This window comes from Fistularia commersonii, chromosome 14 (assembly GCF_037954325.1).
Source record: "Fistularia commersonii isolate RoL2024-O1a breed Wild chromosome 14, RoL_Fcom_v1.0, whole genome shotgun sequence".
Taxonomy (NCBI): domain Eukaryota; kingdom Metazoa; phylum Chordata; class Actinopteri; order Syngnathiformes; family Fistulariidae; genus Fistularia; species Fistularia commersonii.
The window spans coordinates 7,176,177-7,202,110 of NC_141297.1; the positions used below are offsets into that span (position 1 = coordinate 7,176,177).

The following is a 25,934-nucleotide window of genomic DNA, read 5'->3' on the forward strand; positions in this document are numbered from 1 at the left end:
CCGTCTTGGTCCGTGAACGCAGCGTGTCAACTTACCACAAAGCAGCTCAGGAATGCATCCCCTCCTGAGGACAGGAAGCCTCACGGTAGCGTTCCCGACGCTCGAGCGTGGCTGGAAGCTCCGCGTGTCGACTCGCCGTCTCGAACGGAATGTGGCGTCACGCCGAGCCGCCGCCCACACCTCCGTCCAGTCCGATCCAACGTTACACCCAAACGTTTTCTTTCCGCTGGCCTGCTGATTTGTGGGGATTCGCTGCAATCCCAGTGCTGCGGGTGTGTTGGCGGCGGTGCTGACGGGGTTCGGGGGCGATGCACAGGATGGACCCGCCTCGCCGTAAAACCGTCCCCGAATAGATTTACAACAGCAAGACTTGTTTTAACACCGGAGCTGTCGTCAGTCTCTCGGCAACTCTCCTCTCGCCTGGGTTCTCTCCAGGTTCCAGGTCTCTACATGTGATTGACAGCTGGTCCAAGCTGCCCACCTTGGATGACGGTCAAAGATAATAAATAAATCAAAATGGGTGCTTCAGCCCGATAGATCACGCGTAGTTGTTGACCTATTTCTAGTTCGGGTGCCAAGAAGGAGCTGGAAACGATAAAGCGAACCCGTCACTTTTTCCCCGTTTGTGACATTGATCAGCACCGCTTTATTTCTGGGTCGTGCCTCCGTACCGGCAAATCGAAGGAACGCCTTCACGCAGGCTGAAGAACATGGGGCTCGTGGTCGGCGACACCGGGGTTCAGGGCCAGAGGTGGCTGGTGTGCTTTTCTGCTCTGTGACCGTCTACCATCTTTTTTGGAGTGGTTTCAGATGCAGATCCCCCCCCCTTGGGTACAAACACCCGTAAGCTTCATTTCACACGGCGAGTCTTCTAATCCCTGCATGCAGTTGTTTCTTCAATGAATTTGGGGGTGGGCTCCCCCCCCCCAACCCCCCCATTCCCCTTATCGCTCAGTTTGGTTGCAAACACACTCCGCGGTGCGCAGTGAGATTCGGGTGCAGACTGTTCGGTGTCACATTGAACCGAAAGCCTGCTCCCCCCCTCCCTGACTGAGTGACCTATTTAACAGCAGCAGCAACAGTGGCGGCGGCGGCGGCAGCGGCGGCAGCGGCAGCGGCGGCTGCAGCATCTTCCTCCCGGCCGAGGAAGTCCTCGCTATCAGCAACAAAAAGAGCGGTGGATGGAAAAGGGGGTTTTGTTATTTTTCGGGGGGAGAGGAGGGGTTCGGGTGTTAGCCGACCGTTTGATTGACACCCCACAACCCCTTCCGTTCAGTCCCAGCTGGATTTTAATAGCTAATTTAAATAATTCGCCTGAAACCCTGACGAAAATAGCCGTGTGTTTTATCGCTCCCTGATGGTGAGAGAGAGTATTGCACGTGACTCAAGGAAATCACGTTGTCTTTTCCCTCCAAAATCCTCCTCGGTTGGAAGAATCCAACAATAACGGAGGGGTAATTACACGATTATTAATCAGTCAATCGGGTTCAATAACAGTTGATTTTAAGGTAAAAAGGTTGATTTTGTTTTAAAAGTTCAACCCAGCACGGATTTTTTCTAAGGGGTATCAAGACCAAAACATTGTTTTTATTTAAATAAACTTAATTTTAGCCACTTCCTGCACAACTCCTTTCTCTGCAGGAAGTCTTTTCTAGCACAGGCTCTTATTTTGAAAATAGACACGTTTAATGAAAAGCGCGGTGGCAGAGGTTCAGATGGAGGAGTATTTTTTTTAAAGTAAAAGATAATATCACATCCTGTTGGAGAACCACCACCGCTTTTTTTTTTACCCCGTGATAATAATTTTTTACACCCAGCCTCAGCCTGAGTTGCTAACAGATTAGTTTAGCACAAAAGAAATGCTCAATTGAAATTGAATTACTGTGACTCCCTGATTTTTCTTTTTATCATTAAACCAGGTGTTATCTTATGTGAAAATTGTCCATTTTATCCTTTTAATTTTTCCATTTCTGCTCCAACCTCTTGTCTGATTTTTTAAAAACTACTGTCATAAATGTGTAAAAACATTTTTTAACTGATTTGTATAGTTTTCTCCCGCTGTGTCACATTGAGATGTATTGAAAAAACAAAATCACTGTATTCATTTTATCCTTTTAATTTTTACATTTCTGCTACAACCCCTTTGTCGTTTTTTTTTCAAAACTGCTGTAATAAATGTGTAATAACATTTTTTTTAAACAATCTTTCTAGTTGTCTCCCATTGTGTCACGTTGGGATGTATTAATTCTGAGTTAAAATGCTGCCAACCCCAGTCGCCGTAGCAACTGCAGTACAACAAAGTGACTCCCATCTCCTCTGTTTCAGATCCTGTTCGATCAGGCCCAGCGGTCCGTCAAGCAGCAGCTGCACCACTTCGTGAAAGAGTGAGCGCAAACCTTTCCAGATGGTTCTCCACCCGCAAAACACGAACGGGCGCTGCAGACCCAAAAATTCTAATTGAAAAAAAAAAAAAAAAATGGCGGCTCGGCAGGGGTTAGCTTGTTCTGTTTTCTCACTCCTCGCCAGGGATGTACGGAAGTTCAAGGAGACCAAGAAGCACTTCGACCGGGTGCGCGAGGACATGGAGATCGCACAGGTGAAGAACGCCCAGGCGCCCAGGAACAAACCCCACGAGGTGGAGGAGGCCGCCAGCTCGCTCAGCATCACCCGCAAGTGCTTCCGACACCTGGCGCTGGACTACGTGCTGCAGGTCAGGGACAAAAAAAACAAAAAAAAAAACCACTGACAAAAAGATCATTCATTTTGTTTTGTAAATCTTTTTTTGTGATATATTTTCCCCGTTTTTCCTAACCTTCTAGCCAATTTTTAAAATGATTATTACAGCCAACCTTAATTTACCCCACCTCCCTTGTCAAGCAGTTCATGCTGATAAAGTGAACTTCAAGAGTATAGTATGAAAAGTCATTTAAAAATTTTGCATTGTCAATTCACACTCATGCTTTGTTTATTTTTTTATACATTTTTGGATCCGATGCCATGTGAGCAAGACATCTGCAAAAACTCAGAAGCTCAGTGTGTGTGTGTGTGTGTGTGTGTGTGTGTGTGTGTGTGTGTGTGTGTGTGTGTGTATAATTTAAACATGGGTTGTGCTTTGTCAAGTTAGGTATGCGTTATGACAGGATCAATTCTACGCTGTAAAAAATTAATAATGACATCAAATGATCTATAATTGCCAGTGAACAATTTAATTTATAATATTCATTCAACTATTTTGCTTAAAAAACAGATAAGTCAAATAGTTATTTCAGGAATTTACATGTGTTTTTTGTATTTATTACACTTTATTGTTGAAGTTTTTTTAAAGTATACTTTTCCATATAATTTATTTGTTTAATTAGCTCCCAAAATTTGCAGTCACAAAATACAATCCTTTACTCATTTGAATGAAAAACAACATAAATATATAATTAGATTGATACACAGAATTTTGAAAAGCTATATCAATATTTCAGCTGTAATTTAAGTAATTACTTTTTACTTAAAGTCTAAAATTGCCTACAACTTCTTAATAGTTTAATCTCCACTTTCTGCTGTTGTTGCTTTAGTGATGATTTTGATATTGAAATAAGGGAATTACTTTTTTTGGGGTATTTTTTGATAAAGTATATAAGTAATGTATCAGTATCAAAGAAATGATTTATTTTACATTTTGGTCCTCCAGGCAGCGCCACATTCTCCGAACCCTTGGTTTTTTTTTCTTCTAACAGCTCTCCTTCCTGTTTCCCTGCAGATCAACGTCCTCCAGGCAAAGAAGAAGTTCGAGATCTTGGACGCCGTAAGAAAACCGACCTCCACAAAACCAGCATTCACCCAACGTGTGTGTGTGTGTGTGCATGCGTGCATGTTTGTGTTTGTCTAAAGCCTTGTCTCCCATGCAGATGCTGTCCTTCATGCACGCCCAGCACTCGCTGTTCCAGCAGGGGTTTCACCTGCTGGACCAGATCGACCCCTACATGAAGAAGCTGGCGGCTGAGGTGAGCGAGCGTCGCCGCCATCCTGGCTCAAACGCCGATCTCCGTGTCCTCCTGCCTGGGTTCCTTCCATGTTCTCCTGCCTCTTCCAGTCCAAAAACCAGTCAGAAGGTTCTTGGAAACCCTAGAATGTACCTGTTATTGACAGGTGTCCATCCAGGTTAAGCCCCGCCTCTCACCGCAATGGCAACTGGGATTAGCTGCAGCTCTCCCACGTTCTTTATACAATTCTTCTTCTTTTTTATTTGAAATTAAATTAATTTTTTCAAATTATTACCATTTAATTCAATTTAGATTTCAAAATGAACTAATTGGCAGTTTTTCTGATTTTTTTTTTTTTTCCAACCAAAACTCATACTTTTAATACTTAGTTATTGCTAATAACTAAGTATAGTTATTAACAGTTATTAATCAGTTATTAGTTGCTTTAAATTACACAAAAATGAACCCGGTTCACCAACAGTTGTTAGGAAATGACCAATAAATCAGTTATTATTTTCAGCTACCCCCTGGTGGGTTATTCCCCTCTAAAACATAAGCATGAAATCAAAGTTTAAATAAACAAGAAGTAAAATAAGAAACTACTATACAGAACTATAGAAAAGCTGGAGCGAATGTGTTTATCGTCCCATCCCTGGACATCCAGTCCTTTCAAAATCAAAGCGTGATCAAACTGCTGTGTCGCATTTCATTGGTGCTTCACGTCCGACGTTCGATTCCCACCAGCCAATCAGCACACATCAGTTTTCCACCGCCGAATCTCCCATCGGTTATTGACGGCCAGTTCGTCAATCGGGTGACCCCGTCGGCCGCAGCGGGTTTCGGCCTCAGTCTTCCCCTCGGCGCCGTCCTCGTCTCCTGGGCCGGTTACCGGGCGCCCGTTGCCATGGCGGCCTCTGACCTGGCGCTCTCGGTTCTGCCCATCCTGCAGCTGGACCAGCTGGTGATCGACTCGGCCGTGGAGAAGAGAGAGATGGAGCACAAGCACGCCACCATCCAGCAGAGGGTGAGTTTCCAGGAAAAAAAAACCTGGCCTCGGTTTTCGTCATCTGGAGCCCCAGATTAGCTCCTGTTTAATGAATTAATCTCCCTAATCCGGCCTGCTGGTATCTCAGCTCTTCCTTTGGTAGGGTGCCCACTTGGCCATTCTCATTATCTCTGATAATATACAGAAAGAATGAAATATACATCAAGTATTTACTCATGATCTTCATTTAAAACATTTTAAAAATATTCCAATATGCTAATACTGTATTTTATATAAAGAAATCATATTTTTATTTTATAATCATATGAACATTATTTGTAGTACTAGTCTTAGTGGACATGGTTAATTACATATCATTTTGTGTATATATATATATATGTGTATATATTTTATATGTATTTCCCCATCGTGGAACATTAAAAGCACATTCTATTCCATTCTATTATATATATTTATTTACATCTTAGAATATCATGAAAATAAAAGGTGGCAGATAAGAGATATTTATGTATACTTGTGTATTTATACCCTTCATTCAATCTGGCTTAATTATTGTTTAATGTACCGCCCCGTCTTGTTCGTTTTTCATTTTCATGTCCCAGAAACAAGGTATTTTATTTCGATTTTCTTGTGAATAATTAGGACTTTTAAATAAAGATAGGTTTTTTCAATCTCAATCTCCAGGCAAGAAGGAAGGGGAAATATTGTCTCTGAAAATGTCCTGGAAAAATGTATATATATATTTTTATTTAATGCCCCTGGTCTACTGATGGGGGGGGGGGGGGGGGGGGGGGGGGCTGGTTCCCCAGGCGACCGCTGGTTCATGCGGAGACAATTATTGATCAGTCGTTGTCAGAGCAGCCAATCAGGCTGGGCGATTAAGATGATAATGATGGTAATGATATTGATAATGCTAATGATAACATGGTAAAGACATTAACTATTGTGATGATGACGCTGTTGATGACTATAATAATATCATAGGTGTAATATATATGTATTTTTTTTTAAGTTTGCGTCAGTTGAACAGGGTGAAAAAAATTAAAAAGCAAAAAATATATGCTTACATGCAAAAATATATTTCTATATGCATAGTGCAGTAGTTTGTATAGTACATTAACTGAAATATATCCCCCCCACCATAAAAAAAGACTAAAAAACATATACATCAGTGAAACATGAACAGATGAATCAAGTGAGCTGAAAAAGGGTGTAAAAGAAAAACTTCCAGAAGGATCTGAGAATGAATGAAAAGGCGTGCAAAGACACAGAAGGGCCTATTTTCCCCGCACAAGCATTAGATAACATCTGTTTACAGCATGTGACCGGGAGGGGGGGGTCGTCGCCAGAGGAGGATGAGGTGTGTGAACTTTTAAGTGTGTATTCTTGTTTCTAATCTTCCTCTTTTTCTTTTTCTTCTACTTCATGTTCTGCATCCTGACACCGCCTCTGACGCTCAGACCCTCATGCAGGTGAGCGCCACTTTGTCTCCCTTCTGAAGTGTGTATTTTCAGGAGTGTAGTGTGTGTGTGTGTGTGTGTGTGTGTGTGTGTAACATCACAGACCCTAGCTGTAGAGGGAGCTCTGGTGCATCATGATAACGATGCACTTTTAAATTATAAATCGGATGATGCGCAACAAAGAGCAGGATTGCCCGTTCTAAACACAAGAGAGCGCCGTGGGTCCCTCTGCTTTAACTTGGGGAAAATAGGATAAAAAAAATCTTAAAACCAACCAAAAGAATCCGTAAAAAGAAAAAAAACAATGCTAAATAGATATTAGAAACATATTGATGGAAAGAAACTAAATTTCAGCGAGGAAAAAAAAACATGGAAAATTCCTACTAAATAAAGAAGAAATAACTTGGGAAAAACAGGCAAATAAAACATTTTAATGAACAGAAAATATGAAAAAAAACAAACAAAAAAAAACCAAACAGACAATAGGAAAAACTTGATGGAAAAAAAATCAGCAAGAAGAAAACATTGAGAATTTACCCAGAAATGATTTAATGTAAATAAAAAAATCAAATTGAACCAAAGAAAAGTAAGAAAAAAAAACAACTTGAAATCGATACTGGATGGAAAAGAAGTGGAATTTCAGCTTGAAAAAAAAAAACTTGGAAAGTTTCCCCAACCCGCTACCCCCTAGATAAAAATAGCAAATAAAAAATGTAATTTAACAAAAAAATTAAACAAAAAAAAAAAGGAAAAAAACTATAGCAAATAAAAAATGTAATTTAACAAAAAAATTAAACAAAAAAAAAAGAAAAAAAAACTATAGCAAATAAAAAATGTAATTTAACAAAAAAATTAAACAAAAAAAAAAGAAAAAAAAACAACTTGAAATATATCTTAGAAAAGATGGAAGAGAAAACCCTTCCCATTCCCCACTCCTCACCCCTCCAGCGCCTCCACGGCTCCCCTCTTTGTCCCGCTCCCGTCAGGCGTGAGCGATCGGGCTTGTGTAAACGTAAAAACTACCGTCTTTTAGCAGCGACGAGGCGAAACCAGAGGCGCGGTGAGGCGTTGGGAGGGAGGCGGGTAAAGTGCACGTATCCATTCCTGTCTATCTAAATGTGGCAGCTATTCATTTTTAATGGAGGACTGCGGTCCGAAGCCGCTTCCTGCATTTTGTGTTTACATCACCGCCTCCCCTCCCAACCCGATCTGGTGAGGGTTAAACATTCCCGGGTAAAATCGTTCGTCGGGCCGGAACGACAGAAGAAATGTAGGTCAAAGGTCATGAGCAAACATGGGTAATGGCGAGGGAGGAAGAAAAAAAACACGATTATTTATTTTGAAAATCTCAAGAAAGTTCAAGTCCCGCTCCCGACTAGAAAACATCCAGTTCCAAGGGGCGAGGACGTCCAGGTGCGCCGGGAGGATTAGTGTCGGCAGATGTCAACCTGGCGGCGCCAAAGGGGGGGGTCGCCATGGCTGCGGGACTTTCCAACGTGACGGGTCGGACGATCGCTCTCCTGAATTCCCCGCCCAGAGCGTCTGTGTCCGCGCCCAGATCAATACAGTATACCCTTGTTTTTCGCGGGGGTTACGGGGGAACCCGTGATAGGCAAAATCCGTGAAGTAGAAACCTTCATTTTTTTTTTTTTACAATTATTATACAATTAAATACTCTACTATACATTGAAAAGAAAGAACAAACCATTTTACAGGCTCAATCATTTGTTTCACAAATAAAAGTACTGTACTTTAGAAACGTTTTTTTCAACAAATAACTTCTGTACTGTACTGTCAAATAATAATTTTAATCATCAATGTGAACAGAAGGCTTCAAATTGCGGAGATTAGCACCGCCCACCGCGACATTATTGCTGCCGCGAAACTTATTGCTGCTGTCGTCCTTATGTTTTTTTCTTCCTTCTTTATGGAACGAATGGAAGATTCATTAATCCCGTAATGCCGACCTGCAGCCGCATAGCTTTTACCTTCCCTTAGCATGTCCAGAAGTTTAACTTTATCCGCGATAGATAGCATCTTCCGCTGCCTTTTGGGCCCTGCCGCAAGTGCTTTTATCGGTCCAGAGCATTTGGTCAACATTATGGCTTTTAGAGGAACTCGAAATTGCAAGAGAATTTGCACGTACGTAATGTAAATTCGGCAAGCTGTTTTACGTACGTGTACATATTAAACTGCAACGTTATTGACGCACAGGTAGAGAAGAAGCGGAGTGACTTTTTAGCCAATCAGAATGCAGAACACAATGCAGGATGCAAATCTGTGAAGTAGTGAAACCGTGAAAAGTAAACCGCGTTATAGCGAGGGATCGCTGTAATACGAAATCGAATCGACTACGCGGCGTCTTTGCGAGATCGGGGCGGTAGAGAAAAAGGGGAAAAACGCTCCCTTGTCACAAATACGATCGCCTGATCAAACTTAATCGATCAAAAGCTAAGCACTCTCAGGTCCTTTGGGGTGGGGGGGTTTATCAACCCCCTCCCTGCCGGACGTCGACACGGGGATCAAATTTGCCGTGACGCGTAAACGCGCAAACGCCGCTCACCGTCTGGCTCCGACCCGAGCGCCTGCCATCAGCCCCCGACAGATGAGGCGTTCAGTGTTGTTTGTTTTTCTGGGCCACGGGATTGATTCCCTCCAGGGCTGAATAACCTCAGCTCCTCCTCCTCCCTCTGTTGAGGAGGTGTTTCTCTGGCAGGCCGTAAAAATCTTAAGGTCAGTAGCGGCTCCAGTGAGTCCGCGGTCAGCTCGCCGCTCGCTCACGTCGGCAGCTGTATGCTAATCTGAGCTAATCCGGCAGGTGGCGGGCCGTGGATGCACATGTCACATGCTGGAACGGAGAATGAAGAGCGCGGGGACGTGTGTTTTCTCTTACCCGTTTAGACGTTGACGTTTTTTTTCTATCTTTTCGCGATGCTATGGGAAAACTTCAAATGTCTGGAGATGAAGATCTTCGGCCGCTGGGACAGAACTTCGGTGGGTGGTCCCCTCCTGCGGTTTTCGTGTTTTCTTCTCTTTTTTTTAAAAATCCGCTTTTAAATTCAATATGAGTACTTTGATTTCTTTTATTTCTTGACACAACGAGTCCTCGGTCTCCGTGGAAATGGCTCAGTCATGACCAGAATACTGGAGCTCAGGGGTGGGATTTTGCAAAGTCTCATCCGTCTGATAAAGGTATTTTTATGATATAAATGTGAAACTGACAATGTAAGTTACTTTTACTTGCAAATACATTATAAAAAGGTGTATATTTATAATGTGTCTATATGTTTATACAAAGTATATATAGGCCTATATGTGTGTGTATATGCACATGTGTGTAAATATCTATATACAGGTATAAATATGTATTTCTATACATATATATCGATGGCTGGAATGCAAAACTACCTATCTGCAAAATTTTCGATTTTGGGTTTTTGCATTGAACGGTGAGATGGCTCCACATTTTCAATCTATCTGCAAGATAATTCTGCCCTTTCTTTTGACATAAATGTCACATGACAAAACTCCCATGTGCACAAGGAAGCAGAAAAAATTAGGAAAAAAAACACTCATCTGCATTGTCAGCGGTAAAATACATGCTATGTATTTTTAGATTATAACATAGAAATATAGTCTGTGAACAATCGAATATTCTTGAATATCTTTAACAAAGACCATACTATAATCAAATGATACGTTTTTTTCATTTCCTGAAAAAAGTGTTTTTTTTCAGATAGGAGGTTTTGCATTCCAGCCATTGATATATTTAGAAGTGACCCCATTTTTGTAACTGTTTATAGGCTTATCTTACGAATATTCCCTGAATGTTTGTCATGTGACCTTTTTTGCCTCTGATAATTCCATTTTGGTTTCACCCGATGCATCAAGCTGCTCGCCGCTCAGTCTCACCAGCCCCTGGCTCATGGGAAAAGTCCAATTTTATGCTTATTACGTAGTAATAAATGCTTTTGGTGTTTCGTGATGAAGATTCGTCGTATGGTCACACTTAGTTGAACGGGGGTTGTTACGCTAATGTTTGCACCGTCATGTTAATGCCCATGTCACCGGGTGGGTTAGGACCGGGTGGGTCACCTGAGGCGGTACTTGGAAAGGGGATCGTGAGGCAACTGTGAGGATTATTGGGAAACAGAAGAAGTCAACCGGGGTCTGGTGGGAGGGTCATTGACCTCTCCAGGTGAGTCGTAGGGAGCAGATGGATCTGCAGGCAGGTGCATGTTCACCAGTCCGGACTTGTATGCTTGTGAAAGTTTGTATCGTAGGCCATCTCCACCGTTCAGTGAAAGTCCGTTGTCCTTTAGATTGTTTAGCCGTTGTCCTACGCAGGTGGCTGTGGCTCAGTCTGTTGTGCAAGTATCCCCCAAATCTAGAGATTGGGGTTCGATTCCTGTCTGTTCCCACTCTTAAAGCACTATATATAAGTGGATACCATTTAGGTGGACTACGGAGTCCTGACCTGAAGAGGTGGCTCTTCTGTGCTGGACCATCTGTTTTTTTCTGGAAGTTGTTCTTCTCGTCTCTAGCATTTCTCAAACATTCAAACCATGACACCAGATTATTCGCCCTAAAGGCAAGGCTGAACCGAGGACGCGCCAAGACCGTGCCCTGTGGTGCTCCACGTTTCAAGAGGATAATAAAATTGTTGTTTTTTTGTACATCAGATACAAACCATTTCAGGGGGGAAAAAAAAAAGTTCAGAGCATTTTGTGCGATGCTGGCCATCAGTTTGGAGGGAGGTAGAAGTAGAGCAAGAACATGCAGCCAGTGAAAGGTTGTAAGTCACGCTTAGGAGGGAAGTGGTTTTCAGTAAACTTTTCAGAATTATCGTCATGGTTTAGCAAGTTATTCTATATTTTTTTAAGGATTTCTCAAGTTGAGGATCTTTTATTCATCGGCCGCCGAGTCAAACGCGGGTTGTTCCAAGAGCTGCGTTGCAAATCGGTTTCACTGCGCCGACTTGGTTCCTGTCGCGTTAACTGGCACAGTAAATCCCATAACCAACACCACATGTGTGAACTTTTTTTTTTTTTAATGTTCCACGTTAGCACACCAGTAAGGCTGATGTGCGGAGAACAGCGAGCCGTTGTACGAGTGAATCTGCAGTCCTGCAGTTACGAAACATCCCAGATGATTTAATTCGGGTCACCCGGGGCCGCTCTTTCATACGTCCTTGGCTTGGTCTCATGTTCTTGCAAGCATGCGACCGCAACTGACTCAGAAACTCTTTAATTCAATTCCGGATAAGTTCATTTTCTCTGCTTTTTTGCTAATCATGCTATTTCCCGAAAAAAACAAAACAGGAAAAAAACTCGGCGTGCCCGTGGGAAACGAGCGCGACTCTCCGTCAGCATGAAAAGTCCCAACGCCGATGGACAAACGGCAATCGTGCTTCGTTAAACCCCACGCGTTTCAACAACACGCCGCGTGAAACCGAAACGTCAGGTGGTGTTAGAGCGCTGGGTGTCGTGCGTAGGTCGTGTAAAGGTCGGCGGCTAATTCGCGCCGGAATCACGTTGTGTTTATGTAATCGTCTGCGTCACGACAGCATCTGTGGAGTTATGAAACACCGCGCCGGAGGAAGCTACGCAGCATCCGCGCAGACGGTTTCCACTCTGTCGCATTGATGACGACGGCGTGTTCGCTCCGTGGAAGGAGATGCGTGCGGTATATGCGCAACGCGCCCGGCTCCTCGCAAGCGAGTGGAGATTTTTTTCCCTTCCTGTTCCACCGGCAGGCGGTCAAAACGACGTGTGCACCTCTTTTCTCCCGCAGGACTTCTCCTACGACGACTCCAAGGCGGAGTTCAATGTGGACGCTCCCAACGGCGTGGTGATGGAGGGCTACCTGTTCAAGAGGGCCAGCAATGCCTTCAAAACCTGGAACCGGTGGGTGGAAGTATCTTCTAATCCTGACAAGCTTTTACGAGAAAGCTTACCGTTAGCGCTAGGCTAGCCCCTTGTTATGCTGCCGTAGGCTTACTCTGCTGAGGGGTATCCCATGATGCACTTCTGTCATTCTGCATTCCTGTCCCTTCACGGTAACCCCGTATCATCTCCTGTCCACCATTTTTGTGCATATTTCATATGTATCATTTCAGCTATTAGCATGTAGCTGTTAGCGCTACTGCTATTAGTATGACATCATTAGTGCCTGCCCCCCCGGCCCTCACACACCACCTCCCCCTGATCTCTCGCTCCCTGTCGATCTGCCCCAAAAAACGGTTGTTGGAGAAGGCGGCCCGCATTGAGCTGGGTTTTATCCGGTAAAAGACGTTTGTTTCCTCACCGCCAAGCGTTGGAATGTTTGGTTTCCGTAGCTGAATTAAATCAAAGAAGCACTTTTGTTTTTGGGTGGTAGTGTGGCCGAGTGGTGTAAGGCGCTGGATTTAGGCTCCAGTAATGTTGATGGCGTGGGTTTGAATCCCACTACTTCCGGTCCTCTTATATCCTCATTGTCCATTTCCCTCCTAAAGTCTTGTTCAACAAGACACTCAATGCCCTACTGCTCCCCTGGTGCTGATAGACGGTAGCCAAGGGCTCATGATGGGTAAAGTTTAAATTAATTTATATTATGAATTATTAGCGGCAGCGCTGAAAAATGTCCAGCTTCTCCTGGGTCCGAAAATCCAGTTTATATTCTGGATCGGAAAAAAAGAAAGGCAAAGAGCCACTCCTCCTTTGATATTTCTTGTCCAATCACATCTCTTTCCTTTCAAAATAAAAGCAGGCACAGAAATGAAATATAATATGACCTTTGTTTATAAAGAGAATTCAAACTCACTCTCAATGAGGTTTTTTTTTTGCCACTGAAATAAAACAAATCTCAACTCCCTCTGAATTACCTTTTCTTTAGTTTCTGAAATTAAGCAAATTTCAGCTCATTTTCCAACAATTTTTTTCAGGTTTCTTGCTAATTCTTTCATTTATTTATATGTCCGATTTTTTCGATCATAAAGAAATGAACAATTAACTATATATATATATATATATATATAAATCTATATACTGTATATTGATATATCTGTCTATCTGGAAAAGGAAAAAAACAACGATAAGCATAGTTTGAACGGCAACAACAATTTAAATTATGTTTGTCATCAGATGTTGGGCCTTTTCACTTACGAGCATTACATTAATGCAGAATGTGATGATACATATTAGATGAATGATATATCAATATATTACATACAATATATTTGATGAATATTATATTAAGACGCTCATGCAGTGGGGTGGTGAAAGACAACCTCGTTCCTTTAAATAACCAGATTTTCCCATGATGTGAATAATGTTGGTGGTAGTTCCAGCTGTACGCAAATGTCGTGCTTATATTTTCCTCCGCCGCGTCCGTGGGAAAACACAGCAGAGTTTTCAAACCTTGCAGCGCTGCGACCAAACACATTTCACAGCGTCCAACACGCCGTCAATCGGTTCGGCGCGGCGCTGCCTCTGACATTAAAAGCCAGTCTCAGGAACGCACCTGGGCGGATGTATTTAAATGTGGCGACCAGGTTGGTTGTGTGCGGGGCCGCTTGTTTGAGAATTGGCGGAGAAACAAATTTCCGTAGCATCGGTGTTATTCTACCCTTGTAAGAAATGAACGGTTTGTAAATGTGTATTAAAGGCTTCCTCAATTTTTCCTGTGAATAAGTGTGTGATGAAGGGTTTGTTAAAACTACTTGATTCTTTGATTAGTCCTCTTAGCATTAGCACTCCTGTTTGAGCTAGCGGTGATGCTAAGCTTCCTCCAAGCAAGCTAACTTGAACTGTGCTTCCAGTTTTGTGATTCTGTAAATTTTTACTCCACGATCTTGTGCGATGGTTCTAATCTGCGTTCAGCTGTATGACGCGGAAGCTCACTTTCATATCTGACTGGCAAGTCTCTATCCGATTATAGTGTCAACATCAGATTAGGCCAGATTAGGGTCTTATTACACGGTAATAAATGCTTATTACATACTGTTTGCTTATAATGTTTCCCCAGCAGTGCTGCAGCCTCAGCGAATTCTTCTCAGTGGGTCAGGTTGTTGAAGGGAAACCCCTTTCAGTGCAATGATTTGTTTTTAGCCCTCCTCCACCTCTGGATGTCCATCAAAAACACATGTTTTATTCATCTCTCTCCTTCTCTCTGCCTCCCCAGGCGGTGGTTCTCCATCCAGAACAGTCAGCTGGTCTATCAGAAGAAGCTGAAGGTAAGTCCCCCAGGGCGAGGGGGGGTTCCAGGAGGTTAAGTGCGCCTTGAGAGGCAGCTTAATGGTTAGCGTGATAGGGCCGCGGCGAAAACCCATCCCCGCCAACGGAGGATTCAATCCAGTCATGGGTCACATACCGTAACCTTCGCTCGCCAGTGATGTGTGTCGATATCTCACTCCCATCTGCATTGCGTTGCGAGTTGGTCAACTGCCGGGTTTGTTTATTTCTGTGTGTGTGTGTGTTTGTGTGTGTGCAGGATTCTCTCACCGTCGTGGTGGAAGACCTCCGGCTGTGCTCGGTCAAACCCTGCGAGGACATCGAGAGGAGGTTCTGCTTCGAGGTCGTCTCGCCGTCCAAGTAAGACGCCGCCGCTGCCGCCATCACCCCGGTCACTTGGGTTAAGCTGCTAGAATTTCTCCTCACCTTATTGTCTCTTTTTCCTAAATTTTCTGCTATTTTTTTTATTTACTTCTTCTTGCTTTAGTAACAATTTAGTTAAGAATTTACCAAAACAAGAGATGTTGCTCCATTCGTTATTTCTTGTTTTCGCTTAAATTTAAGACCTCACAACACTTTAACGTTGACACTTTATATTTTATTTGTATTTCTTAGTCTCTCTCCTTCCTACTATTATCTATTATTGTTATATTTTACTTGAAACTCTGGCACAATGATTTCCTTTGGGATGAATAAAGTTGTTCTTATTTTTATTCTTATTCTTATCAGTACAATCAGGGTTCATTTAAATTACAGAGAAACAGTCTTTTTGCGCTAAATGTCAATTTTCATCCAAAAAATGAGCCTGATTTTCCCTTTTCCTGTGCCTTCGGGGTATCCTGGAGTCCAAACGGTTTTCTGCTAACGTAAACAAAACCTCCTACTAATGGATTTCCTTGCTAACAGCAAGATTTTGCACCTGCAGCTCACCGTTAGCAGGTGGCTAATAGGTAAATGTCCTGCCGTCCTGAGAAGATGTACCCGCGAACATCTCTCTGCGGACGCCACCATGAAACTTGGGTTCAGCATTTTAGCCAAGTGAACTCAGGGGAACAAGCTCAAAGGCAGTAGGAGGAGTTTGAAGTAAGTTAACTGGATTGGCGGGGGGGGGGGCGTCTTCCCAGGAGCTGCATGTTGCAGGCGGAATCTGAGAAACTGCGTCAAGCCTGGATCCAGGCGGTTCAGGCTAGCATCGCCTCGGCCTACAGGGAGAGCCCGGACGCCTTTTACATCGAGGTCGGTTTTCCGAAGCTCTTTGCACGGCGGACGTTTTTGGATTTTGCGCTTTATTTGACGTGGCTTCTCCCCCACAGCACCTGGATCGGACGGCGTCCCCATCTACCAGCAGCATCGACTCGGCCAGCGAGCCGCGGGAGCGCAGCACCCGGGGCGAGACCGTCCTGCAGCGGATCCAGTCCCTGCCCGGGAACGAGCACTGTTGCGACTGCGGGCAGGCGGAGCCGCGCTGGGCCTCCATTAACCTGGGCGTCCTGCTGTGCATAGAATGCTCCGGCATCCACAGGTCCGTTCCAACTCCACGACCCCACACCGGACTCTGAGCTCACCGAGCCCCCTAGTGGACAAATCATACACTCCAAGTAGAGATTTGGATCCCCCTTTAATAGGCCCCGCCCCCTGCGGTTACTGTTGCTAGGGTCTGCACAGCACACAGGAAATATAATGTAATTTTTGGAAAAACAATAACCGTAGTAGTAGTAGTCATATTAAGTAGGATAACAACGGTGTTATATTTCATTAAATTATATCACTTTGAATATTAGATTATGTTTAATCTTACATTTCTAAAGTCCAATCCAGAGTTGTTTATCCAGACTCTGGCCACATTAGCTTAGCCATTAGCGTTAGTAGGCTATCGAGCCAAACCATTTTTGACTAAACTTTTTTTAGCTTTTTTTTTTACTTGCTTTACTTGCTCTTTTTGCTTACGTCTACCAGAACTGGATTTGTATTTCTATTAATCCTTTGTGTTTCATAAAAACACCAGTTTAACTGACAACGCTATACAGTTTTATTCTGATTGCTTTTATAATGATATATACATATTTTATGATCCTCTACCTGTTTCCCAGTAGTTCTCGGGTGGATATCCAAGAGACAATTGACACAATAAATGGGCTTTATGAGGAAAAAAAACACAGTGGAAATATTGTATAGCCTCCGGGTAAATCCAGGTTTACTGTCTTCATTCTATTTAAACCTGTGGTCAGATTAAGTTTATAGGACCGTTTTAAAAACTGTCTCAGGATGATGGCAGACACCGTGGGCACTCATTTTCCTCCATAACAGTGTTTTACATGCTAACAGATAAACACTACGTTATCCACAATGGTGTCAGGGGGAGATGGGGCTAATTAACTATTTCCTGCAGACAGTCGTAAAAGGATGTCGTCACTTCTCTTACATTAACATGCAGAAAAATAGCTATTGTTGCAAAAGCGGGCATCCGATTGGTTCGGTTCCTGGAATTGGTCGACGATATGTCTGAATGTGTGTCGCACACACACACACACGTGCACACACAGGCTGTCGATGGGCTTAAAGCTCAGTGTGTGGCTTATTGGATCAGGCTTCACTGAGTGTTTTCATTGAGAGGAAGGTCATTAGGATAAAGCCCCTTCACAACTCTAATCCATGATGTCATGCCTGACACCCTCTGCACACACACACACACATTTACACACACACACAAAGAAAAGTGACATCATCGGTCACCGATCTCACTGACAGGGTAAAGAAACAGAAAAAACTCTATTTGAGGATTTGAGTCATTCAAAGCTACAAGTGTCAGAGATGATTATGTTATTATTTATTTAAATTTCATTCAATAATATTATTCTCTCTGTCTTACCGCAGAATGTGAGCTAAAACAACAAGGTTTTCTAACTACAATAATTGAATTAGGGAAAGAAAGGAAAAAAAAAGAGTCTGAAACTCATGGCTTGTCCAGGGCCGATCGGATATTTGCAATCGATCGCTTATGTCACATGCCGGAGTGGCATTTATATAACCCCCCCCATCTACCTCTTCCTGTCAGCTGGTCACTGCTTCCATAACTGATGCAGGGGGTGATACCGCTTTTTGTTTTGTCACTGTTTTTTTTTTTTAAATGCTTCTTCATTGCCTGGAGACAATGCTGGAACCCACGGCTGATTTGCATGACCTTAGAAACTGCTTGTTTTGCCCTCGTCTTCTCCCCATCAGGAGATCTGATGCCAAAATGGCCAGAAAGAGGCTTTTATTTTGAAATGTTATTCTCTCGCAGGAGCCTGGGGGTTCACTGTTCCAAGGTTCGCTCGCTCACTCTGGACTCCTGGGAACCTGAGCTGTTAAAGGTAATGCTATTATTATAATTATTATAATTATCATTATCATTAATAATATAATATAATGTGATATAATATAATAAAATATATATATTCTATAATATAATATAATATAATACAATATTATATTATATTATATTATATTATATTATATTATATTATATTATATTATATATTATAGAATATATATATTTTATTATAATATATATAATATATATTGTATTATATTATAATATAATTATTGTTTTTAAGCCTGAGCGGTAGATAATCGATGGATATCATCATCATCATCATTAATTTTCTCAATATTATTGATAGTAGTTGTAGTAGTTGCAGTATTATTGTAATTGTTGTTGTTATTGTTATTTGCGACCCTGAGTTCAGCGGTAGATAATGGATGGATGTCATCATTATTATTATTATTATCATTTTTATTAGTAGTAGTAGTAGTAGTCAGAGTAGTATAGTGGTAGTAGCAGTAGTAGTAGTATTGTTGTTATTATTGTTATTATTGTGATCATTATTATTGTTTTCAGTGACAGTTTATTTTAAAAACTGACCAAAATGGTTTATTTTGCTGAAAAAAAGTAGTTCCTTTATTGATCCCAAAGGTGAAATTGCTTATTTTCTATTCAGCGGGTACAGGAGAAGAAAATGTCATCATATATAAAAGATATAAAAAAATCTTTAAAAAAATAAATACTGAAACAAGTGAATATATTGTTTGGGGTTATTGCACTATATTAGCATTTGACATGTGTGATAGGAATTATTGCACATTCAATATCAAAATAAAACTCAATTGTCACACAACCTTACAGGGTAGAAAAATGTGCAAAGAGCAATTGCAGAAAAAATATGCAAATAAAGGAGATAAATAAAAATGTTATATACAAACAATAGAAAACAAAATACTAAAATATAAAGAGAAAAAAGAAAATCCTTGAGCGGGTGTACAGTACAAGAGGTGGGTATTATTAGAAGCTTCTTTAAAAAAATCAAATGTGTCAAAGGCTGTCATTGGGAAGGTCCTGGTGGGCCGATCGATGACCGATCAATGTTCGTCTGCCTCCCACAGCTGATGTGTGAACTCGGAAACGGCGTCATCAACCGCATCTACGAGGGTTCCTGCCAGGAGCAGGGCGTGAAGAAGCCGCTGCCGTCCAGTTCCAGGTAGGAGATGAAGAACTTCACGCTTTTCCTCCTCCCGCCTTCCTTCCCTCGCTGCCGGTTCCTCGGTCACCCGACCCCACCTTCCTCCCTCACAGGCAGGAGAAGGAGGCGTGGATCCGAGCCAAGTACGTGGAGAAGAAGTTCCTGAAGAAGCTGGGGAGCGCCGTGGTCCTCGTCAACGGCGAGAGGAAGTCGGAGCGGCGCTGGAGCGTGAAAAAGTGCCGGAGACACAACAGTGCCACCGCTGCGCACAAGACGCGGCGGAGGTACCGGCGGGAGCCCGGCAGCAACTCGCCCTCTGCGCTCTCCTCGGGTACTTCCTCCTGGATGGCGTCGCCTCTAATGACCTCAAAATAAAATGAACTTGTCATTTTTTTCTTTTACATTTTTTTTTCCCCACATGTTTATATGTCTTTTTTTTTTTTAGGTCATATATTGTTTTGTTTTTTTTACTTTTTGATTTTATCTATTCTATCTAAAAGTTCATATATGCTCACCAATATCTATTTAATTTATATTTTACATTTTTACAATATTTTCAATTATACACTATATGTAATAGATACAATTCTCACCTTAATTATATGTTTATTACCTATAATATTTGATTATAAGCAAACGGCTCTGATACATTGTTGTTACATTAATTACCTGTTATTACATTATTATTAATAATTTAAAAACGAAGTTTTTATGTCCAAAACTAAAACCCAAATGCCTTAATCGCACTTGGGATCCTGATTATTTACTAAATATCTTTATTGATTATTGCATGAATCACTTTGTGCCTTTATTTTGAAAGGTCGTCCCTGATTTAGGTGGAATGTTAAAATTTTCCTCCTGAGGTTTGTTTATAATTGGGACCGATTTCATGATTTAAAAACATTTTCCAGGGTCAAGTGACAGTTAATTCACCAGTGTCAGTAACCAGTGTCATCACATTATTTTAGACTTTCCTGTTTATTTTCTCTCTACCAGCCGCTGCCAAATTCAGACGAGAGTCCCTGTTCTGTCCCGATGAGCTGGACTCCCTCTTCTCCTACTTTGACACCGGATCCGGACCTCGGAGTAAGTCGCCCCGGACGATGGTGGTTGCGAGCGGCCGGACGCTGAAAAAAAAAAAAAACAACCCGCGGCCGGCAACTAACGTGTCCCTAATGCGGCGTCTCCTGTTCCGGCAGGCCTCAGCAGCGACAGCGGGCTCGGGGGAAGCACCGACGGCAGCACCGACATCCTTGTATTCGGCTCGGTGGTCAACAGCGTGACCGAGGAGGGTGGGTCGCATCATCACGGCACCAAATCAAGTCAATAAGTCAAAAATAATGTGTTTGTTCTGGAAAAAAAAAGGGTGATAATTATTTGCATATTTCAAAAAAAAAAAAAGCATGAAATGGCCATGAATTAGAGATAAGTTATCAGGGATGTAGTGAAAAAAACCAAGATAAATATGACCCAATAATTCATTTTAGATAATTAAATTTGAGTAAGATATTACAAATAAGTGCTCAGAAAAGGTATAGAGGTAATTACATAGTAATAAAGTGTTAAATACTATTTCAACTGTGTCCTCAGAGTGCGAGGCGTCGGAGGACTCCAGCGGGGAAGCGGAGCTGGAGGCCGAGCCTGAGGCGTCGGACCTGGAGGACCTGAGGGACCTTCATCCTGGAGCGCTGCTCTACAGGGCCTCCAGGGCCCGCAACTTGCCCGTCATGGCCGAGGCGCTCGCCCATGGCGCCGACGTCAATCTGGTCAGCGAGGAGGACGAAGGGAAGACGCCGCTGATCCAGGCGGTGATCGGGGTGAGTGGGGGGGAGCATCGTCAAAAAAATATTTTTTTGGAACTGTTTTGTCGAAAAAAAAAAATTTTATGAAAATCACAAAAATGTTTTTTTGTTTGTTTTTTTGAAAACTTCCAGTTGATAACAGTATTTTTTTTTTTTGCTGAATCTGCACATGGCTCGTGAGGTTACATAGCTGTTTTTTTATAATATTACCAAAAAAACTAAAAAAAAAACAAACTTGCATAAAATTAAGTAACAAATTTGCATGAAAATAAGCCAAAAATATATGTTTCATATTTGAGATTTTATTTATTTTAATTCATTTATTTATATTTCAAAGGGGGTTACTGATTGGCTTTCAGGATGTTTCTTGAGATTAATTTTAAACATCTTTAATATAATGCTATGCTGAATATATGTGAGTGAATGCATATGTGTGTGTGTGTGTGTGTGTGTGTGTGTGTGTGTGCGTGCGTGTGTGTGTGAGATACCAATTTTTCGTGCACTGGGAAATTTTTTTTGTTTGTTTTCTGTTGTTTTTTTTTGTTATCTGTTTCATCCCTCCATCCATCCTCATCATGCCGGGTGTCGCTCTTCTCCTGCAGGGGTCGTTGATCGCCTGCGAGTTCCTGCTCCAGAACGCGGCTGACGTGAACCAGACGGACGCCCGAGGGCGAGGGCCGCTCCACCACGCCACCTATCTGGGTCACACCGGGTGAGTCCACATCGCCGACATCTGGCGCGCCCGCCACCGCCTGACTCACACTGAGGGTCAAGGACACACTTAATTTTTGAGTAAGAAATAATTTTTATTTTGTAATCTGATATAATATTGATCCAATCATTTCAAGTGAAAATCCTATCACCAAAAGAACGCTCTAAGGCCCGAAAACTGGTCATGGTTCTTTTTGCCCTTAAATAAATAAAAGCATAATGCTAGATTAGAATACTGGATTACTGGATTAAAGTGAGTCGTTGTGATTGTTGTATAATCATCATTACAGTGTAATTCACACAGTCATCATCATGTTCTATGTACTAATATCATCACATTGTAATTACTATGTTATAACAAATTATAATACAGTGTAATAACTATATAATAATAAGAATACTATAACTAATCAAAGAGTTAATACTTTGTTATAACAAATCATATTACAGCTTAATTGCTGTATTATAATTAGTCATCATAGTGTAATTTCTGTATGATAATAATCATTATAGTGTAACTGCTACGTTATCATAAATCATAGTACAGTGTAATTACTGTATTGAAATGTGTCATCACTGTGTAATTACTGTATAATAATAACATCACAGTTAATTTCCGTTATAACAAATCACAATTTAGCTTAATTGTTGTATTATTATTAATCATCATAGTGTAATCACTGTGTTGTAATAATAATCCCCACAGTGTTATTATTGTGCTATAACAAATCACAATCTAATATATTATACCTGTACACATATGAATGTGGCGGACTGCCTGAACTTTTCAATAAGTGTGTGTGTTTGTGTGTGTGAGACAGAGCTAGGCTAACACTTACCATAGGCTGCCATTCAGTGTGCTAAGCTATCTAGCAGGAATCAGGACCGACAGGTGAAGTTGGACAGGAGAATCACTGTTTTCCGTGATTGTTTTCACGCGTGTGTTGACGGACAGCTCTCCCTTTGCGCCCGTAGGCAAGTGTGTTTGTTCCTCAAACGAGGGGCCACTCAGAACGACGGGGACGAGGACGGCCAGGATCCGCTGAGCATCGCCGTGCAACAAGCCAACGCCGACATCGTCACGCTGTACGTTCACTTTCACGCCTCCCTGACGCCACCACCACCACCACCACACTGTTACTAACCTTCCCGTGTGTGTGTGTGTGTGTGTGTGCGCGTGTGTGTGTGTGTGTGTGTGTTTGCACACTCATCAGGCTACGTCTGGCCAGGATGAACGAAGAGATGCGGGAGTCGGAGGGACCCTTCGGCCAGCCAGGTCAATACCCCGCCAGCAGCCCAACCGAGCAGCAGTACAGGAAGTGCATTCAGGAGTTCATTTGCCTCAACATAGCAGAGTTCTAGGGGTCAAGGGTCAGGGGTCAGGGGTCGGAGGTGGGGTGGGGGGGTGGGTCACCTGACCAGCATCGTAAATATCCAGGAAATCCTCTCAGGATCTTACTCGACTCGAGGGGAGGGGGGCAAAATCCCGGGCGACGCTCGGAAGGTGCGAAGCCCGCGGTGCGTTCAGGGACCCGCAGAACTGTTTTTCTCGCGCCTCCACAATACGATGCACTTTCCCCCGCGCCCGCTTTACTCTTCGAGCGTTAACCCTCGTTTTTGTAAAGTTCACTTCTGGGCCGAACCGGGTTTTTTTGTTCATGACCTGTACTTTTTCGTAACCCTCCCTCCCGTGACGACGGTGCAGATGGTTATTTTTTTAAAACCGGGTCAGACTTTTTCATGTCCCTGCAAGCCCCAGCTCTGCGGTTTTGGGAATATTTATCATATATAATATATATATATACATATATAAATTATATATATGTAATAGCTTGGAGTGACACTGCACTACAAGGACTGCTTTTTTTTTTTTTTTTTTTTTACAAATTGCACTCTAAGGAACCGTGTCACTGTACAGAGGCCATTCGTACGTTCATTGTAATGTGTTGATGGTGAAATGACGTGTCGCACAATCATGCTAGATTTAACTCCTGTGCATGGGTGGCCAGCCCCCCCCCCCTTAAAAAATACAAACAAACAAGCAAACATGTGTTTACTTTTGTACCCGTTGTATGTGAATATATGGCTTTTTCTAATCGTACTAGTATTGCTGGGTGCTGTTAACGTCAGCCAGCTGCTGTCTTCCAGCCATTTGATTAAAAAAAAAAAATGGAGAGAAAAGAATATTTATGACGAACCACAGTTTGAACTTAAACATCGCGTTTTAAAAATAATCGCATTTTTAACCCACACCCCCTCCTCGTGAATCAAATTAGATTTTTCTTAGACTTCAAATATCAACATTGTTTTTTTTTTAACATTTAATTTATTTTAATGTTTGTTTGCGTATTCCTAATTTCCAGACATTTTCTCATCACTTTTTTTTCAGGAAGTCTATGAAATTATTTATTTTATTTAGAATATTTTTTTGTATTTTGAGGTTATTTTTTAAAATATATTCCAGTTGAGAATTTTTTTTCTCAACTTCGTGTGTTCTGAGTTAATGCGTGTTTCTGCCTGTGGCCACCAGGAGGCTCGCTGTCTTCAATTTTACTTATTCCTTTTTTTCCGCAGAATAATAAATGTAACTCGTTTCACCTGTCGACGCCATGATTAAAAAAAAAAAATTTATGGCGTCAAACTAGCAAATAACTAGAACTATAGTATACTATAGTTCCCAGCGGAAAAGACAATTACAAATCTATATTTTCATTGTGAATGCCTCAGGATCAGCGGCACATCAAGACCTGAGAGAAACGGTGCTCTCCAGTGTCGGGGGGGGGTCACAAACCTATAGCCTATTTTTTAATTTGCTGAACTTTTGATCACTTAATTGATCAGTTTAAAATAATATTTGTGTTTTGTTGTACAAAGGCTCAAATCAAACTCCGTCCCTAACGGTGGTTTATGACGAACATTTCAAAAATGCCGACCCCGATTTGTTTATTCTTATGTGATACACGTTTATTATATGTATTAGTTGCGGAACAGAAAAAAAACAAAAGCACTTTTGCTTCTTTGAGAAGACGGTTGCTGATAAACCAAGGACAAAGAGTCAGATTAGATCATTGATCTTAATTTAAAAGATCAGATGGGAAGAAAAAGCCGCCCAGTTGCGGCACGTACCGGTATGACTGTTGTGTAAATAAACTAACACCTTAACTGCTTGCTTCTAACATGCTTTTTGTTTTATAAATGTATTTTTCCGTCTCTGAGTGTTTCCTGTGCCGTGTCTTTTGGATATTCTGCGATTCTGTGTGAATATTGACACCTTTGTTTGGATTTGTTGTCCGTCTTTTAACCCCCTCCAACGTGTCTGAAATACTGCTGAAAATAAAAAAAAAAAGAGAAAACTAACTAAATGAAAACTAACTCTTTCTTGCGTCTTTAACTCCTAACAGAATTTATGTCTTTCTAACCCTATTCCGTCTGGATTATAATGTGAGATTATAATCTGCTTCTATTACTAGACCGTGATCCAATTATTTTATTTTATTTCAATTTATTTTATTTTATTTTTCCAGATGACTCTGGTTGTCAGATTATAATATTTTGATGGAATGAAAACCAAAGATAAACAACAAACAAATCAAACAAAAACAAATTATGTTGTTACACAACTGAGTGCATGGCTGAATAAAAAAGTTCATACTAAATAAAAAAATCACAAATCAAACCTAAAATCAAATATTTGAATGTGTGTGTATAAAAAATATGTAGAAATTAATAGTGAATATAACACCTTTTTATCTTTCATCTTATTTTATTTTATTTTATTTTATTTTAATCCCAAGGCATAGCCGACTCAGACCATTTTTATCTTTTTCTAACATCACCTAACTTCTACACCTCAACATGCACCTGATGCACGACTCAGATATTGATTGACTGGTTGATTGATTGATTGATTGATTGATTGATTGATTGGCTGGTTGGTTAACTCTTATTACACACTTATTAATTTCCACACTACCTCACATAGAAAATGTCTGCTAAGAGGTCTGAACTCGCTGATCTCTCAGTCTGTTGTTCACACAGGCACACATGCGCATGCACACACACAAACACACACACACACACACACACACATGGCCACGGCCAGGAATGCTCATTCCCTTTTTTTAATTAGCCGAGTCTGGGAGCTCTCACGGGACACAAAAGAGTTCTCCTGCTTTTGTTATGGCCGCCGATCCAGCCGTTGCTATGGATACCAGAAAAGTAAAGGCTCAGAATTTGGGAGGGTGAAATGGGCTTTGGGGCGGGGGGGGTTCT

The 25,934-nt window shown here is 41.8% G+C and overlaps 1 protein-coding gene and 1 non-coding gene across 3 annotated transcripts in view; both read left to right on the plus strand.

The window, feature by feature from the left end:
* LOC147227122 (arf-GAP with coiled-coil, ANK repeat and PH domain-containing protein 3-like) overlaps window positions 1–25,934 on the plus strand; it is a 62,164-nt gene that overhangs the window by 34,529 nt on the left and 1,701 nt on the right. For both annotated transcript variants that reach the window (XM_086159799.1, XM_086159798.1), the window contains exons 5-24: window positions 2,326–2,384; window positions 2,527–2,710; window positions 3,752–3,796; window positions 3,900–3,995; window positions 4,924–4,998; window positions 6,441–6,452; window positions 12,234–12,346; window positions 14,601–14,652; window positions 14,910–15,010; window positions 15,775–15,886; window positions 15,964–16,172; window positions 17,934–18,003; window positions 19,073–19,167; window positions 19,263–19,480; window positions 20,146–20,235; window positions 20,349–20,441; window positions 20,740–20,966; window positions 21,554–21,663; window positions 22,638–22,748; window positions 22,877–22,938. In XM_086159799.1, coding sequence (XP_086015925.1) covers window positions 2,326–2,384; window positions 2,527–2,710; window positions 3,752–3,796; window positions 3,900–3,995; window positions 4,924–4,998; window positions 6,441–6,452; window positions 12,234–12,346; window positions 14,601–14,652; window positions 14,910–15,010; window positions 15,775–15,886; window positions 15,964–16,172; window positions 17,934–18,003; window positions 19,073–19,167; window positions 19,263–19,480; window positions 20,146–20,235; window positions 20,349–20,441; window positions 20,740–20,966; window positions 21,554–21,663; window positions 22,638–22,748; window positions 22,877–22,938 — 2,134 coding nt within the window. The remainder of the gene's footprint in view (window positions 1–2,325; window positions 2,385–2,526; window positions 2,711–3,751; window positions 3,797–3,899; window positions 3,996–4,923; window positions 4,999–6,440; window positions 6,453–12,233; window positions 12,347–14,600; window positions 14,653–14,909; window positions 15,011–15,774; window positions 15,887–15,963; window positions 16,173–17,933; window positions 18,004–19,072; window positions 19,168–19,262; window positions 19,481–20,145; window positions 20,236–20,348; window positions 20,442–20,739; window positions 20,967–21,553; window positions 21,664–22,637; window positions 22,749–22,876; window positions 22,939–25,934) is intronic.
* trnal-uag (transfer RNA leucine (anticodon UAG)) lies at window positions 12,814–12,895 on the plus strand. Its single transcript has one exon. It is a non-coding gene; the product is annotated as a tRNA-Leu (tRNA).